This window comes from Myotis daubentonii, chromosome X (genome assembly GCF_963259705.1).
Source record: "Myotis daubentonii chromosome X, mMyoDau2.1, whole genome shotgun sequence".
Classification (NCBI taxonomy): domain Eukaryota; kingdom Metazoa; phylum Chordata; class Mammalia; order Chiroptera; family Vespertilionidae; genus Myotis; species Myotis daubentonii.
In genome coordinates, this window is record NC_081861.1 from 59411467 (window position 1) to 59426332 (window position 14866).

General features: G+C 42.8%; 1 protein-coding gene across 7 annotated transcripts in view; it reads left to right on the plus strand.

Moving 5' to 3' along the window:
- Positions 1-14866, plus strand: part of SYTL4 (synaptotagmin like 4) — an 82812-nt gene that overhangs the window by 36589 nt on the left and 31357 nt on the right. For all 7 annotated transcript variants that reach the window (XM_059680530.1, XM_059680531.1, XM_059680527.1 and 4 more), the window contains 2 exons: positions 13365-13466; positions 13977-14052. In XM_059680530.1, the coding sequence (XP_059536513.1) occupies positions 13365-13466; positions 13977-14052 (178 nt within the window). The remainder of the gene's footprint in view (positions 1-13364; positions 13467-13976; positions 14053-14866) is intronic.

Below are 14866 nucleotides of genomic sequence, written 5' to 3' on the forward strand. Positions count from 1 at the left end.
GGAAACGTATTTATACGTTTTACTTATACATTTTACGTTGACTGGTAGTAGAGCACGGGACACGTATTAATATGTTTTTTATAGACTAGCGGTAGAATGCGGGTAACGTATAAATACGTAAACTAAAGTTATCGTAATTTTACTGAACGTTGCCATTTGTGCAAAAAATTAGCAAAAATGGCCTGCGCCACCTGTTAGCGCACGATAAAAACTACCCGCAAACAATGTGTTAAGTGACCGTTCAACTGCTCAACCAGTAGCCATGATGTGCACTGACCACCAGGTGGCAGACTTTCAATGCACAGGCATGGAAACATGGAACAGACTGATGAATCTTAGAGGGAAGGGGGAGGGGAGAGGGCGGGAAGAGATTAACCAAAGATCATATGCATACTAGAGGCCCTGGTGCATGGATTTGTGCATCAGGCCTCTAGTAGGAAATAATAAAGAAAGCAACAAATCACCCAAATTCCTTTTTCAGGGTTCACATTATATGAAAATTATTTCATATATCTTTTTTGCATATCTAGACATAGAGGGAAGGGTGAATGGGTACATAGAAAATCTTTGTAATATAGGATTATAATAAATTTAAAACATTTTGTTTAATTTTACTTGAATTTATCAGACTAAAATACTTAAGTAAAGTTGAAGAATTGCTAATCTTCAGACAAATGTGTTTTTTTAACCATCCTATATAATAAAAGGCTAATATGCAAATTGACCAAACAGCAAAATGACCAGTCACTATGACACACACTGACCACCAGGGGCAGATGCTCAATGCAGGAGCTGTCCCCTGGTAGTCAGTGTGCTCCCACAGGGGGAGCGCCACTCAGCCAGAAGCTGGGCTCATGGCTGGCTAATGCAGCAGCGGTGGTGGGAGCCTCTCCCACCTCTGTGGCAGCACTAAGGATGTCCAACTGATGGCTTAGGCCCACTCCCTATGGGGGACATCCCCTGAGGGTTCACAGACTGCAAGAGGGTGCAGTCCGGGCTGAGGGACCCCCCCACTCGGAGTGCATGAATTTCGTGCACCGGGCCTCTAGTAAAATATACCAGTCATTAACATCCCTCTAAGGCTAAGAAAAAATATTATGAAAACATTGAACAGTTATTAATTTTTTTCTAATGTCTTTTTGTTAAGGAACCTTTCGAGATAAAATTCACATACCATACAGTTAATCCACTTATAGTGTACAATGCAGTGGATTTTAGTATATTTACAGAATTGTGCAACCATTACCCCAATCCATTATAGAACTTTTCATCACCTTAAAAAGAAACCCTATATCTTATAGCTATCATTCCCCGCAGCCTCCCTATCCTTCCCCATCCCTAAGCAATCACTGATCTATTTCTATCCTATATAATAAAGAGCTAATATGCAAATGGTCATCAAGCCTTCGCGCCCGCGCCCTCGCGCCCTTGCACCAGGACCAGGGGAACTGAAGCCAGGCGGGGGGACCTGAGGCCGCGTCCCCCACCCCGGCACCAGGGCCAGGGGACTTGAGGCTGTGCCCCCACCCAGTGGGGCTTGATGGGGGACCTGAGGCTGTGCCCCCAACCCTGCAGGGCTTGATGGGTGGGGCCAGCTGGGTCTGGGTCTCACGCAATTTCAAGGTGCGCACGGGTGGTTGGGGACTTGACTCTGGGACCTGCGGTGCACCCCAGACTCTGACAGGAGGGAGATTTTCATATACATTTTACTAATTGTCTTTTATCTCTGACACTTCTATTATAGAGAAAGGGCAAATATCAATATTAAAATATTTCCTCTAATACTTCCCTTTTAATGTGCACAAATTTTGTGCACTGGGCCACTAGTTTTTATATATTTACCTATTCAGAATGTTTCATTTAAATGGAATCATACAATATGTGGTCCTTTGTGACCATCTTTTCTCATTTAACATTATGTTTTTAAGGTTCATCTATGTGGTGGCATGTATCAGTACTTCATTTCTTTTTATTGCCAAATAATATCCCATTATATGTAGATATCACATTTGTTTATCCATTCATCTGTTGATGGATATGTGGGTTGGTTTCACTTTCTGGCTTTTGTGAGTAATGCTGTTATGAACATTCATTACGAGTTTTTGTTTGCACATATGATTTAATTTCTCTTAGGTAGATAGATACCTAGATGTGGAGTTTCTGGGTCAAATAGTCATTTAGTCATTTTTTAAAATCTACCTATTTCAATATTGCACATTATAAGTGGACTGTCTGCTATGAAAGAGGAGATTAGGTTTCGTACACTCCCTCACAACTTTTTCCCCTACTCCCAATTTTTATTACTCAAATTATTATGGCATTTACATTCTGTTATGCTATCATAAATCATCTGTTAGTTTTATCTTTTTTATTTTTAGTTAATATTTAAAATGATCGTATGCTTATAACCATGCATGGTACCATGACTTCTCTGCATTTCTGAGTTCTTTACTTTGATTTATTTCTTAGTTACCTGCATTTTTTCATTAAGAAATTCCTTCAAGAAGGGCTTGTGGGTGCTATTTTTATTTCATTCTTTCATGTTGAGAGTGTCTGTCTAGTGCCTTTATACTTGAATGATATGTTGGCTGGATATTATATTCTTGGGTCACACTTTCTTTCCCTCAGAATGTTGTAGACATTATTGTCTTCTGCCACTGGATGTAACTGTGAAGAAGTCTGAGGCTAGCTAGCTAGTTCTTATTTTTCTCCCTTGTAGGTAACTCATTGTGTGTGTGTGTAAACAAATTCCTTTTATTTTTCTTTTAAAAATATTTTTTTATTGATTTCAGAGAGGGAGGGAGGGAGGGAGGGAGGGAGGGAGGGAGAAAGAGAGAGAGAGAGAGAGAGAGAGAGAGAGAGAGAGAGAGAGAGAGAGAAATATTGATGAGAGAAAATCACTAATCGGCTGCCTCTTGCATGCCCCCTACTGGGAATCAAATCATGACCTCCTGGTTCATAGGTCGATGCTCAACCACTGAGCCACACCAGCCGGGCTAGTTTTCTTGAAGTTTAGTAACTTAGCAAGGATATGTCTCAGTGGTGTATCACTTTTCCCTAACATGTGGTATACCCTTGATGAGTTCTTTCTTCACTGCTGGACAAATTTTTTGTACTATATACTCTGAACTTTTTTCTTTTTTAATTAGTTAAGTTCTCCACCTCAGGGACATTGGATTTCCTTGTTCTCCATTTCTGTCCTTTTCTTTTATTATTAAATGCAAGATGAATAGTAATTAAGCATGATTAGCCCAACCCTTTCCTCTGTGCTATTACTTTGATTTTCAGCCAGTTTTCTCTTCCCCTCCTTCCCTTATTTCCTCCCTCCCTTCCTTTTTGCTTTTCTAATTATTTGAATGGATTATCTTATTTAGGTTTTAATTTGTTCTCTCATTTCAATCTTCCTTTTCCTCTAATTTTGTTACTTTAATAGCTAGTATTTGAACTCTTGCATTTTATCAAATCTATATTCTTATTCAATTCCTGTGCAATGTAAAAGATTCACAAGAAACCTACTTATTTCCTAGGGCTATATTATTCTCCAGAATGGGTTCTTTGTTAATTTTTCAAGTTATTTCTCCCCCCCCCCTGCACACCTAATGGCATATTTACATATTTGCAAGATCATTTCTTTTCATTTTACTCATGCTTAACATGGGAAGTTCTGCCTATATATTTTTTTTGCTCTGATATAATGTGTGAATTCTTCTTGACAGGCTTCTCACCTCAACTTGAAACAATTTATCTCTTCCCACTCCCCACTACATATTGATTTAAGGGTAAAATATTGCTTTCTATATACTTCTTTTTTTTTTTGTAACCCTAAGGGAGGGGCAAAAGGCAAGTTGGGGGTTGAGCATTACAGTCTCCTAAAATTATCTTAAATATCCCAGCTCATTCAGCCCAGTTACAGATGTGTCCTCTAGCTCATACCAGTGCCCTGAGAGATGACATATGCCGGTGGTCTTGTCTGCCTCAGTTGGGGTTCCCCAGGGATATCTGGGACTACAAATATTAAAGACTCTGTTTTCCTTGACTTATTCCAGGACTGCTTAGCCACTCATTCAGTTTGCACATCTCCATATTGGAAGTTTTACTGAGCTATATCTTTCTTCTGTTTTCTTAGCCATGATCTTTTGAACTTTATGAGTTGAGACTTTACTCCTTTCCTCACTTGGTTGCGGCTGGTGAATTTTTGGCTTTTTATTTGTGCTTTATTTCTAACTTTCCCTCAGCCAAAGACAAATAACTCTCTCACATTTTATATGGTTGTTGAAAAGCAATATGGAAATATATTAAATGTGTAACCACACCGCTTCTGCCCCAGACAAGAGTTGTTAATAATTTTGGTATATGGACTATCAGACTGTCTAAATGTACACATATGGGATAGATTCTTAAAAAAAATTTTGGTTTTATTTTTAAATTACAGTTTACATTCAATATTATTTTATATTAGTTTCAGGTGTATAACATAGGTAAGACAGTCATATACTTTACAAAGTATTCCCCCTGATAGTGCCAGTATGTACCTGGCACCACACAAAGCTATTAAAATATTATTGACTACATTTTCTATGCTGTATTTACATACTCATGACTATTTTATAACTACCAATTTGTACTTCTTTTTTCTAATATGTACTTCTTAATCCCTTCACCTTTTCCACTCAGTCCCCCAAGCCCCTCTTCTCTGATAACCATCAGTCTGTTCTCTGTATCTATGAGTCTGTTTCTATTTTGTTCATTTATATTGTTATTTAGATTCCACATGTAAGTGAAATAATGTGGTATTTGTCTTTCTCTGGCTGACTTATCTTACCTTTAGTGACAGTATGGATGGACCAAGACGGTTTCTTAAATTTTTAATTTACTTTTTAAAATGTTATTCTAAATGCACATTACGTGAACAAGGAAGAACTTTAAAAACTCAATAGTACAGATAATTCGATAGAAAATGGACAAAAGATTCGAACAGACATTTCACTAAAGACAATATACAGGTGTGCAATAAGCACTTTAAAAGATGCTCAACATCATTAGTTAGTACAGAAATGCAAATTAAGATTATAGTAAGATGCTACCATGTACTCACTATAATGGCTAAAATGAAAAATACTGAGCATTCCAATTGTCTGTAATGATGTAGAGCAACTGGAATACTCATACACTGCTGGTGTAAATGTACAATAGTCAAGCCACTTTGAAAAGCAGTTTAGTAGTGCCTTAGCAAGTTAAATGTACACCTATTTTGTGATTCAATCATTCCATTCCTAGGTATTTACTCAAGAGAAGTGATAGCATATGTCCATATAAAGACTTATACATGAATGTTCATAGCAGCTTTATTTGTAATATTCAAAACCTAGAAACATCCCAAAGGGATAAATTGGCATTTGTTTATACAGTGGAATACTACTCAGCAATGAAAAGGAATGGACTACTGATACATGCAGCAACATGGATGAATCTCAGAATAATCATGGTGAGTGAAAGAATCCAAATAAAAAAGACACACTGTATGATTCTGTTTCTATAAAATTCTAGCAAATGCAAACTAAATTTGAGTGACAGAAAGGTGGAAGGATTACCAAGGGGCACAGGGAAGTTTGGGTAGTAATATATGTGTTCACTAACTTAATTGTGGTAATGGTTTCACGAGTGTACATACATGTCAAAACTCATCAAATTGCACACTTAAACATGCAGTTTATGTCAGTTATAATTCAAGTTGTAAAAAGGAAAAAATATATAGGATAATATAACCTTGATATCTTTCTATGTCAGCACCAAGGGTCTACATCATGCATTTTGCTATCTGTGTAGTATTTCCTTGTATGTATATACAACAAATCCTTAAATAACATTTTTTCATTCAATGTCATTTCCTTATAATGTTGATGACAAAAAACTTGATTCCAGGCCAAGGCTACTGTCTGTGTGGCAGTTGCATGTTCTCCCCATGTCTGTGCGTGTTTTCTCTGGATACTCCAGTTTCCTCCCACATCCCAAACCTGTGTATGTTAGGTTAAGTGGTGTATAAATTATCCCAGTGAGAGTGTGAGTGAATGTAGCTGGGTGTGAGTGTGCCCTGTGATGGAAGGGCATCCTGTCCAGTGCAGGTTTCTGTCCTGCACCCTGAGCTGAGTCTCTGGCCACCAGTGACCATGAACTGGAATAAGCAGGTTGAAAAATAATTATCTTACTTGTTCTTTTTAATTTTTCTTAAATGTATGTATAGCTCACATTTAATATTAGAAGTGCTGTGGGTTTTTATTTAGAAGTTTGGTGGTGTTTTTTTGTGATCAGAAATATGCCATAAGTACTTAACCGTTGTTTATATCAATTAGCCTTTGATAAAATTGGTTTTGTTATACGTCGTTTCACTTAAAGTCACAGTTTCCAAGAACCTATGGATGACACAAAGTGAGGAGTTACTGTATGTAGTGTGATTTTATCCACACAGCCTTGGGTGGGTGACTCAGCTGTTTTAGGTGATGAGGCCCCTTTTTCCTTTGTGGATAAGGATAAGAATGGCTTTATTTCCTGAACTTGATTAACACATCTGACATCATCGGTTAGAATGTAATTTCTGAATCCTATTGCTTCTGGCTGTCTATGACTTTTTGTCTCATTGGATCCAGAAAACTCTTATTTATTCTAAACATGAAAACAGATTAAGTGGCCATAAATGATCTTTTCCATAAAATTATGGCACTTAAGAGATAATCTAATTCAACCCCCTTATTTTTTTTACAGAAAAGAGGGCAGGATAAGTGATTTACTTAAGATCATAAAGATAGTTAGAGCCCAGGACTCCCGTCTCTTTATTTTTTTTTACTGCACAGATGTCAAATAATTGCTTTTTACCCCTAGGGTTGTTTGTATTAGCTCTGGATCTGTATGTATTAATCTTTAGGGAAAAATACAAGCAGAAAATACTCTCCATGGACCATTGTTAAACTACCTCTCTGGAGGAATGGTTTTACTTTGGGTTATTTATTCTGTGGAGCAAAGGGGGAAAAAGAATATTTCCAAAGTAAAAGTAAAATCAAGCTCCCTGCTGTGTCTTGGACTTTAAAAATGACTGCTGTTTCACTTCTTGCATTCCCTAGGATTTCAACCAATCCTGTTTTCATACAACTACCTTAAACACCAGTTGATAACTTGGAAACTTTATTGCTTACTGCCTAAGACATAGATTTTGCTTACTTCAGTCTTTGTTCATTTACTGTTTAGTTTATTTGTTAATAAATACCCATGAATGCCTACTATTTGCCAGGCATTGTTTTAAGCAGTGTGACACACTGATGAATACAACAAAGTCCCTTCCTTGTTGTATTCAAGGAAACTTAAATTTGGGGGTAAAAAACACAGACAATAAATAATCAAGTAAATATATTGTATACTAGAGGTCTGGTGCACAAAAATTTGTACACTCGGGGGGAAGAGGGGGTCCCTCAGCTCGGCCTGTGCCCTCTCAGAGTCTGGGACCCCTCGGGAGATAATGACCTGCTGGCTTAGGCCTGCTCCCGGGTGGCAGAGGGCAGGCCCAATCCCTAGGTGTAGCCCCTGGTCGGGCTCAGAGCAGGGCTGATTGGGGAGTTGGGGCACCGCCCCTGTCATGCACAGAGCAGGGCGGATCAGGAGGTTGCGATGCCACCCTCAGTCATGCTCAGGGTAGGGCCGATTAGGGGGTTGGGGCACCGCCCCCTGTCACACTCAAGGCAGGGTCGATGGGCAGGTTGCGGCACCACCCCCTGTCACGCACAGAGCAGGGCCAATCAGACGATTGGGGAGCTCCCCCCTGTCACACACAGAGCAGGGTCAATCAGGGGGTTGGGGAGCTCCCCCCTGTCACGAACAGAGCAGGGCCCATCAGGGGGTTGGGGCTCCGTACCCTGTCACGCACAGAGCAGGGTCGATCAGGGGGTTGGGGAGCTCCCCCCTGTCACGCACAGAGCAGGGCCGATCAGGGGTTGGGGAGCTACCCCTGTCACTCACAGAGTAGGGCCGATAGGGGAGTTGGGGCGCCGCCACTGTCACACTCAGGGCAGGGACGATGGGGAGGTTATGGCTCTACCCTGTCACACACAGAGCAGGGCCCGTTGGGGGGCGTTGGGGTGCTGCACCCTGTCACACACAGAGCCGCAGGGCAATCAGGGGGTTGGGGAGCTCCCCCCTATCAGGCACAGAGCAGGGCTGATCAGAGGGTTGGAGTGCCTTCCCCTGTCACGAATAGACCAGGGCCGATAGGGAGGTTGTGGCCCCGCCCCCTGTCACAGAGCCGCAGGGCGATAAGGGGGTTTGGGCGTTGCCCCCTGTCACGCTGATCCCAGTGCCAGGAGGCCTCTCGGCTCCGCTGATCCCGGTGCTGGGAGGCATATTACTATATAGAATAGAGGCCTGGTGTATGGGTGGGGGCTGGCTGGTTTTCCCTGAAGGGTGTCCTGGATCAGGGTGGGGGTCCCCATTGGGGTGCCTGGCCAGCCTGGGTGAGGGAATGATGGCTGTTTGCAGCTGGTCACACACCCTTCAGGTGGGGGTCCCCACTGGGTTGCCTGGCCAATCTGGATGAGGGGCTGAGGGCTGTTTTCAGGCTGGTGAGTGACTGAAGCTCCCAACCACTCCTTTTTTTCTTTTTTTTTAAATTCTGGGCCAGCTTTAGCTCTGGCTCCAGCTCTTAGGCCTCCGCTGCTGAAAGCAGGTTTCTGGCCTTTGTTTACCTTCTGTATTTGAAACAATGTTGCGATCCTGCTGGCTGAAGCCCGGTGACTAAAGCAGGTTTCTGGGTTTTTGTTTAGCTTCTATATTTGTAACATAGTTGCTTAGAGTTGCAACTCAGAGGCCGGCAGCGGCAGGCAGGGAACGTTGGAGTCCTCCATCACTGAAGCAAGCAAGTCTCATGTTCGCTTTAAGCTGCCTGGCTGCCGGCTGCCATCTTGGCTGGCAGTTAATTTGCATATTGCCCTGATTAGCCAATAGGAAGGGTAGTGGTTGTACGCTAATTACTATGTTTCTCTTCTATTAGATAGGACTAGAGGCCCGGTGCACAAAAATTTGTACACTCGGGGGGAAGAGGGGGTCCCTCAGCCCAGCTTGTTCCCTCTCGCAGTCGGGGACCCCTTGGGAGATAACGCCCTGCTGGCTTAGGCCTGCTCCCGGGTGGCAGAGGGCAGGCCCAATCCCTAGGTGCAGCCCCTGGTCGGGCTCAGAGCAGGGCCGATTGGGGAGTTGGGGCACCGCCCCCTGTCATACACAGAGCAGGGTGGATTGGGAGGTTGCGATGCCACCCTCAGTCACGCTCAGGGTAGGGCTGATTGGGGGGTTGGGGCACCGCCCCCTGTCAAACTCAAGGCAGGGTCAATGGGGAGGTTGCGGTGCCACCCCCTGTCATGCACAGAGCAGGGCCAATCAGGGGGTTGGGGCGCTGCCCCCTGTCACGCACAGAGCAGGGCCCATCAGGGGGGTTGGGGCTCCGTACCCTGTCACGCACAGAGCAGGGTCGATCAGGGGGTTGGGGAGCATCCTCCTGTCAGTCACAGAGCAGGGCCCATCAGGGGGTTGAGGAGCTCCCCCCTGTCACTCACAGAGTAGGGCCGATAGGGGAGTTGGGGCACCACCCCTGTAACACACAGAGCAGGGCGGATCAGGGGGTTGGGGCGCCGCCCTCTATCACCCACAGAGCCAGGCTGATGAGGGGGTTGGGGTGCCGCCATTCTCACACTCAGGGCAGGGCCAATGAGGAGGTCATGGTTCTACCCCATCACACACAGAGCAGGGCCCGTGGGGGGGGGGGTTGGGGCACCGCCTTCTATCACCCACAGAGCAGGACTGATCAGGGGGTTGGGGCACCGCCACTCTCACACTCAGGGCAGGGACGATGGGGAGGTTATGGCTCTACCCTGTCACACACAGAGCAGGGCCCATGGGGGGGGGGTGGTTGGGGCGCCGCACCCTGTCACACACAGAGCTTCAGGGTGATCAGGGGGTTGGGGAGCTCTCCCGTATCAGGCACAGAGCAGGGCTGATCAGGGGGTTGGGGCGCCTTCCCCTGTCACGAACAGAGCAGGGCGGATAGGGAGGTTGTGGCCCCGCCCCCTGTCACACACAGAGCCGCAGGGCGATCAGGGGGTTTGGGCGCTGCCCCCTGTTACGCTGATCCCGGTTCTGGGAGGCCTCTCAGCTCCGCTGATCCCGGTGAGGGTGGGCCTCGCGGCTCCGCTGATCCTGGTGCTGGGAGACATATTACCCTTTTACTATATACGGTAGAGGCCTGGTGCATGGGTGGGGCTGGCTGGTTTTCCCTGAAGGGTGTCCTGGATCAGGGTGGGGGTCCCCACTGGGGTGCCTGGCCAGCCTGGGTGAGGGGATGATGGCTGTTTGCAGCTGGTCACACACCCTTCAGGGTGGGGGTCCCCACTGGGGTGCCTGGCCAGTCTGGGTCAGGGGCTGATGGCTGAAGCTCCCAACTGCTCCTTTTTTTCTTTTTTCTTTTATTCTGGCCCAGCTTTAGCTCTGGCTCCAGCTCTGAGGCCTTTGATGCTGAAAGCAGATATCTGGTTTGTTTGGGTTCTATAATCGAAACAATGTATAACTCCAGCTCTGAGATCCCGGCTCGCTGAAAGCAGGTTTCTGGGGTTTTGTTTAGCTTCTATATTTGTTACAATGTTTCAAACTGCAGGCTCAGAGGCCGGCAAGGCAGGTGGGGGAACGTTGGTTTCCTCCATCACTGAAGCAAGCAAGCCTCATGTTAGTTTCAAGCTTCCTGGCTGCCGGCCGCCATCTTGGCTGGCAGTTAATTTGCATATATCGCCCTGATTAGCCAATTGGAAGGGTAGCGGTCATACGCTAATTACCATGTTTCTCTTTTATTAGATAGGATAAGATGTTGACAAGTGCTATGGAGAAAATGAAGTAGACCAAAAGGATATGGGGTGCCAGGAAAGCATGTGTGTACATATACTGTTTTATTAAGGACATCCAGGGAAAAGTCTTAATAAGGTCACATTTGAACAAAGATGTGAAGCAAATGAGGGAGCAAACCCTGAGAGTATCTGGGGGAAAAGCATTCTAAGCAGAGAAAGCAAAAGATATAAAGACCTAAGGTGAGGTTGTGTTTTGCATGTTAGAGTAGTCTGGAACTGCATTAGAAGGGGGGAAGGGTAGGATATGAAGACAGAGATAGGGTGAAAAACAGATCATGTAAGACTTTGTTGATACTGTAAGGACTCTGTCTTTTACTCCAAGTGAGATGGAGGGCTCTGAATGACTGATACTATTTTTTTCTTTTTCTAAATTGAAGTAAAATTCACGTAGTATAAAATTAATAACTTTAACATTTTAAAAGTATGTATTTTAGAACATTTTCATCAATCCAAGAAGAAACCCTGGACCTATTAAGCAGTCATTCCACATTTCTCCAAGCCCCTAACCTGCTTTCATTCTCTATGTATTTGTCTATTCTGGACATTTTGTATAAATGGAGTCAATGAAATGTGGCCATTTATGGCTGGCTTCTTTAAATTAACATAATTTTTCAATGTTCATCCATGTATTAGAACTTCATTCCTTCTTACTGTTGATAATATTTCAATTTATATATAGACCACATTTCATTTATCCATTCATCCATTGATGGACATTTGGGCTGTTGGCTATTGGGAATAATGCTGCTATAAGCATTTGTGAACAGGTTTTTTTATGGAAACATGTTTTCATTTCTCTTGAGCGTATACCTAAGAGTGGGATTGCTGGGTCATATGGTAATTCTATATTGGATTTATATTTTAAAAGCTCATTTTAGCTGTTGAGTTGAGGATACATTGTGGGGGATAAGGGCACACGTAGGGAGTTTGGTTAGAAGGCTATTGCAGCCATCCAGGAGCTAGATGATGGTGGTTTGGACTAGGGTAATAGCAGTGGAGGGGGTGAGAACTGGTTAGATTTTAGACATACATTGAAGATATAGCCCAGAAAATTTGCTAACACATTGGTTTTGTATTGTGAAAAAACAATGGGAATCAAGGATGATTCTTAAAAATTTTGACCTGAGAAATGAAAGGAGGGAGTTGCCATTTGATGAGATTGAGAGAAGAGCGGGTTTGGGGGAGGATTAGGGCTTTGGTTTCAGACTTGCTATGTTTGAACATCCAAGCAGTCAATTAGGCTCTTGGGAATATAAGTCTGGCATTTGATTGAGATATAGATTTAGGAGTTATTAATTTACTAACATACAAAGAATATGAGATTAGATAAGATCACATAGGAATAATTCCAGGTAGTGAAGAGAAGCAGTCCAAGGAATAAGCCTGGACACATCCAAAGATTAGAGGTCTAGAACATGAGGAAGGACCAGCACAGGAGATTGAGAATGAGTAGCCAGTGAGGTCAGAGGACCAGGAGAGTTTGGAGTTCTGGCAGCCAAATGATATTACTTCAGATCCTTGAGGGGGAAAAAAATTTTTTCTTGCTACTCTCACAAATTCCTAAAAGTAAGGGGTCTAGGAATTGTGCTCTTTCCTTTAGAGATGAGGATTGCTCTTTTGAATGACTTGGTCATTTTCATTAAGCTGAAAAAGAATTCTGGTCTTCTGAATACTGTCTTCAAACTATATTACTTATTTGTGTATATACTTTAAGCCCCACTGAGGGCATTTAGTCAAGAATGTAGTCAACAAATATGTGAGTGCCCACTCTATGCTAGTTTCTCTTCTAGGCATTGGGAACACAACAGTGAACAGGATGCATGCTCACTGATCTCACAGAACTTAGGCTAATGGAGAAAGACATTAAACAAAGCATTTGTTTAAATTATTGAACAAATTAAATAATTTCTTTAAAAGACATAAATAATTAGATATGTGATGACTGTTACCAAGAAATCAGGATGCTTTAAGAGCACATAGGAAGGTTACTAATGCAGACTTAGAGCAGCTTAGCCAGAGAGATATGGGAGGATTAACATATAAGGAGAGACCTGAAGGAGTAGATTTAGCCAGATGAAGAAAAATGGCCATTGTGAAAAGAATATCCACGGCAGAGAAAAGAGGGAGATTGTTGTTATATTAGGGGAACCAAAAGAGCCTCATCATTCTGGAATGTAAAGTATAAGGTGAAGTGGAGGGTAAAAGATGAGTCTGGAGAGGTGAGCAGGGGTCAAGTCATAAGGATTTTCTTGACATGCTGAGTTTGAACTCAATCCCAGTATCAGTGGGGAACTGCTGAACAATTTTAAAAGTATACTCAGATAATTATTCTAGAAAGGTCACTTAGGCTACCATTGTGAATAGGTTGGAAGGAAGGCTGATACTCATCAGGAGAGCCCACTTCCTTTATATCTTGGCTCTTGGGTTTTATTCTAGTGTACCAATCGAAGTGCCCAAGCCGAAAAGTGGAAAGAGTGCACTGGAGGCTGAGAGTGAGAGTCTGGATAGCTACACGGCTGACTCAGATAGCACATCCAGGTGAGATCCCTGCAAATCCCTGCACATCTGTTCAACCAAACTTCCCATTTTGTTCTCTAGCATCAGAATGCAAGGCTCCTATGCCTTCATTGTTCCTGACTTCTCTTCAGCAAGTTGAATGAAATCTTGTCTCTGACCTTGCTACAAGTCTTTCATTAGCACTTCAAGTGTTGTCTCCAATCACAGCCTTCAGGAGCACACTAACTTCCACAGGCTACAGTGCCTTGGAGGAGTGTTCCTGGACCAGCAGCAACAGATGCTGCTGTCCTTTAGGAATTGGTGTGTGTGTGTGTGTGTGTGTGTGTGTGTGTGTGTGTGTGTGCGCGCGCGCGCGCGCGCTCGCAAAGTTGCTTATCTGATCATCTGCATTACTTCAAGGAAAATCTGATGTGAAGTTTATCTTATGGATTTGGTGAGAGCAAGCCAGTTGCTTTCATTCCCTAGAGCTTGGGTCCTTAGAAGAGGAAAGGGAGGAGGTGGTTTTGTTATAACTTCTGTATCTACCTACAGGAGAGACTCTCTGGACAAATCTGGCCTCTTTCCAGAATGGAAGAAGATGTCTGCTCCAAAATCTCAACTTGAAAAGGTAATCTCCCTCCCTCTCTCCCTCCCTCCCATATTCCCTCTCTCTCTCCCTCTGTCTCTGCTCTTTCATTTCTCAGGAAGAATTTAAAGAAAAAATTCAACTAAAAAAGTTTAGTTCTGATTCACTTGGGAACATTTTCTAAGGTTTTGCTTGAAACATTTGAGAAATTAGGTTTTGTACTACTTCCTAGGATTAAATTAAATTCCTAAGATTAAGCTTTTCTTTATGTTTGTAATAGTTTAGTGAAACTCTGAGCCTTATTCTTTTTTATTTTTATTATTAATTTTTTTTCAATTACAGTTTACATTCAATATTATTTTGTTTTAGTTTCAGGTGTACAACATAGTGGTTACATAATCATGTACTTTGCAATGTGATCTCCTCAATATTTCTAGTAGCCACCTGCCACCATTAATAGTTATTACAATATTATTGACTATATTCTCTATGCTGTAATTTACATCTCTGTGACTATTCTGTAACTGCCAATTTATACTTCTTAATCGCTTTACCTTTTTCACTCAACCCTCAAACCCCTCCCCTGTGGCAACCATCAGTCTGTTCTCTATATCTGTGGGTCTATTTCTACTTTGTTTGTTCTCTTTTTTTTTGTCCTTTAGATTCCACATTTAAGTAAAATCATATGGTATTTTTCTTTTGGTATCTCACTTATTTCACTTAGCATAATATCATCTAGGTCCATCTATATTGTTACAAATGGTGAGACTTCATTCTTTTTTATGGCCAAGTAATATATATATACTGAGTGGCCAGATTATTATGACCACCCCATCAGTACTTTGTTGGGCCACCT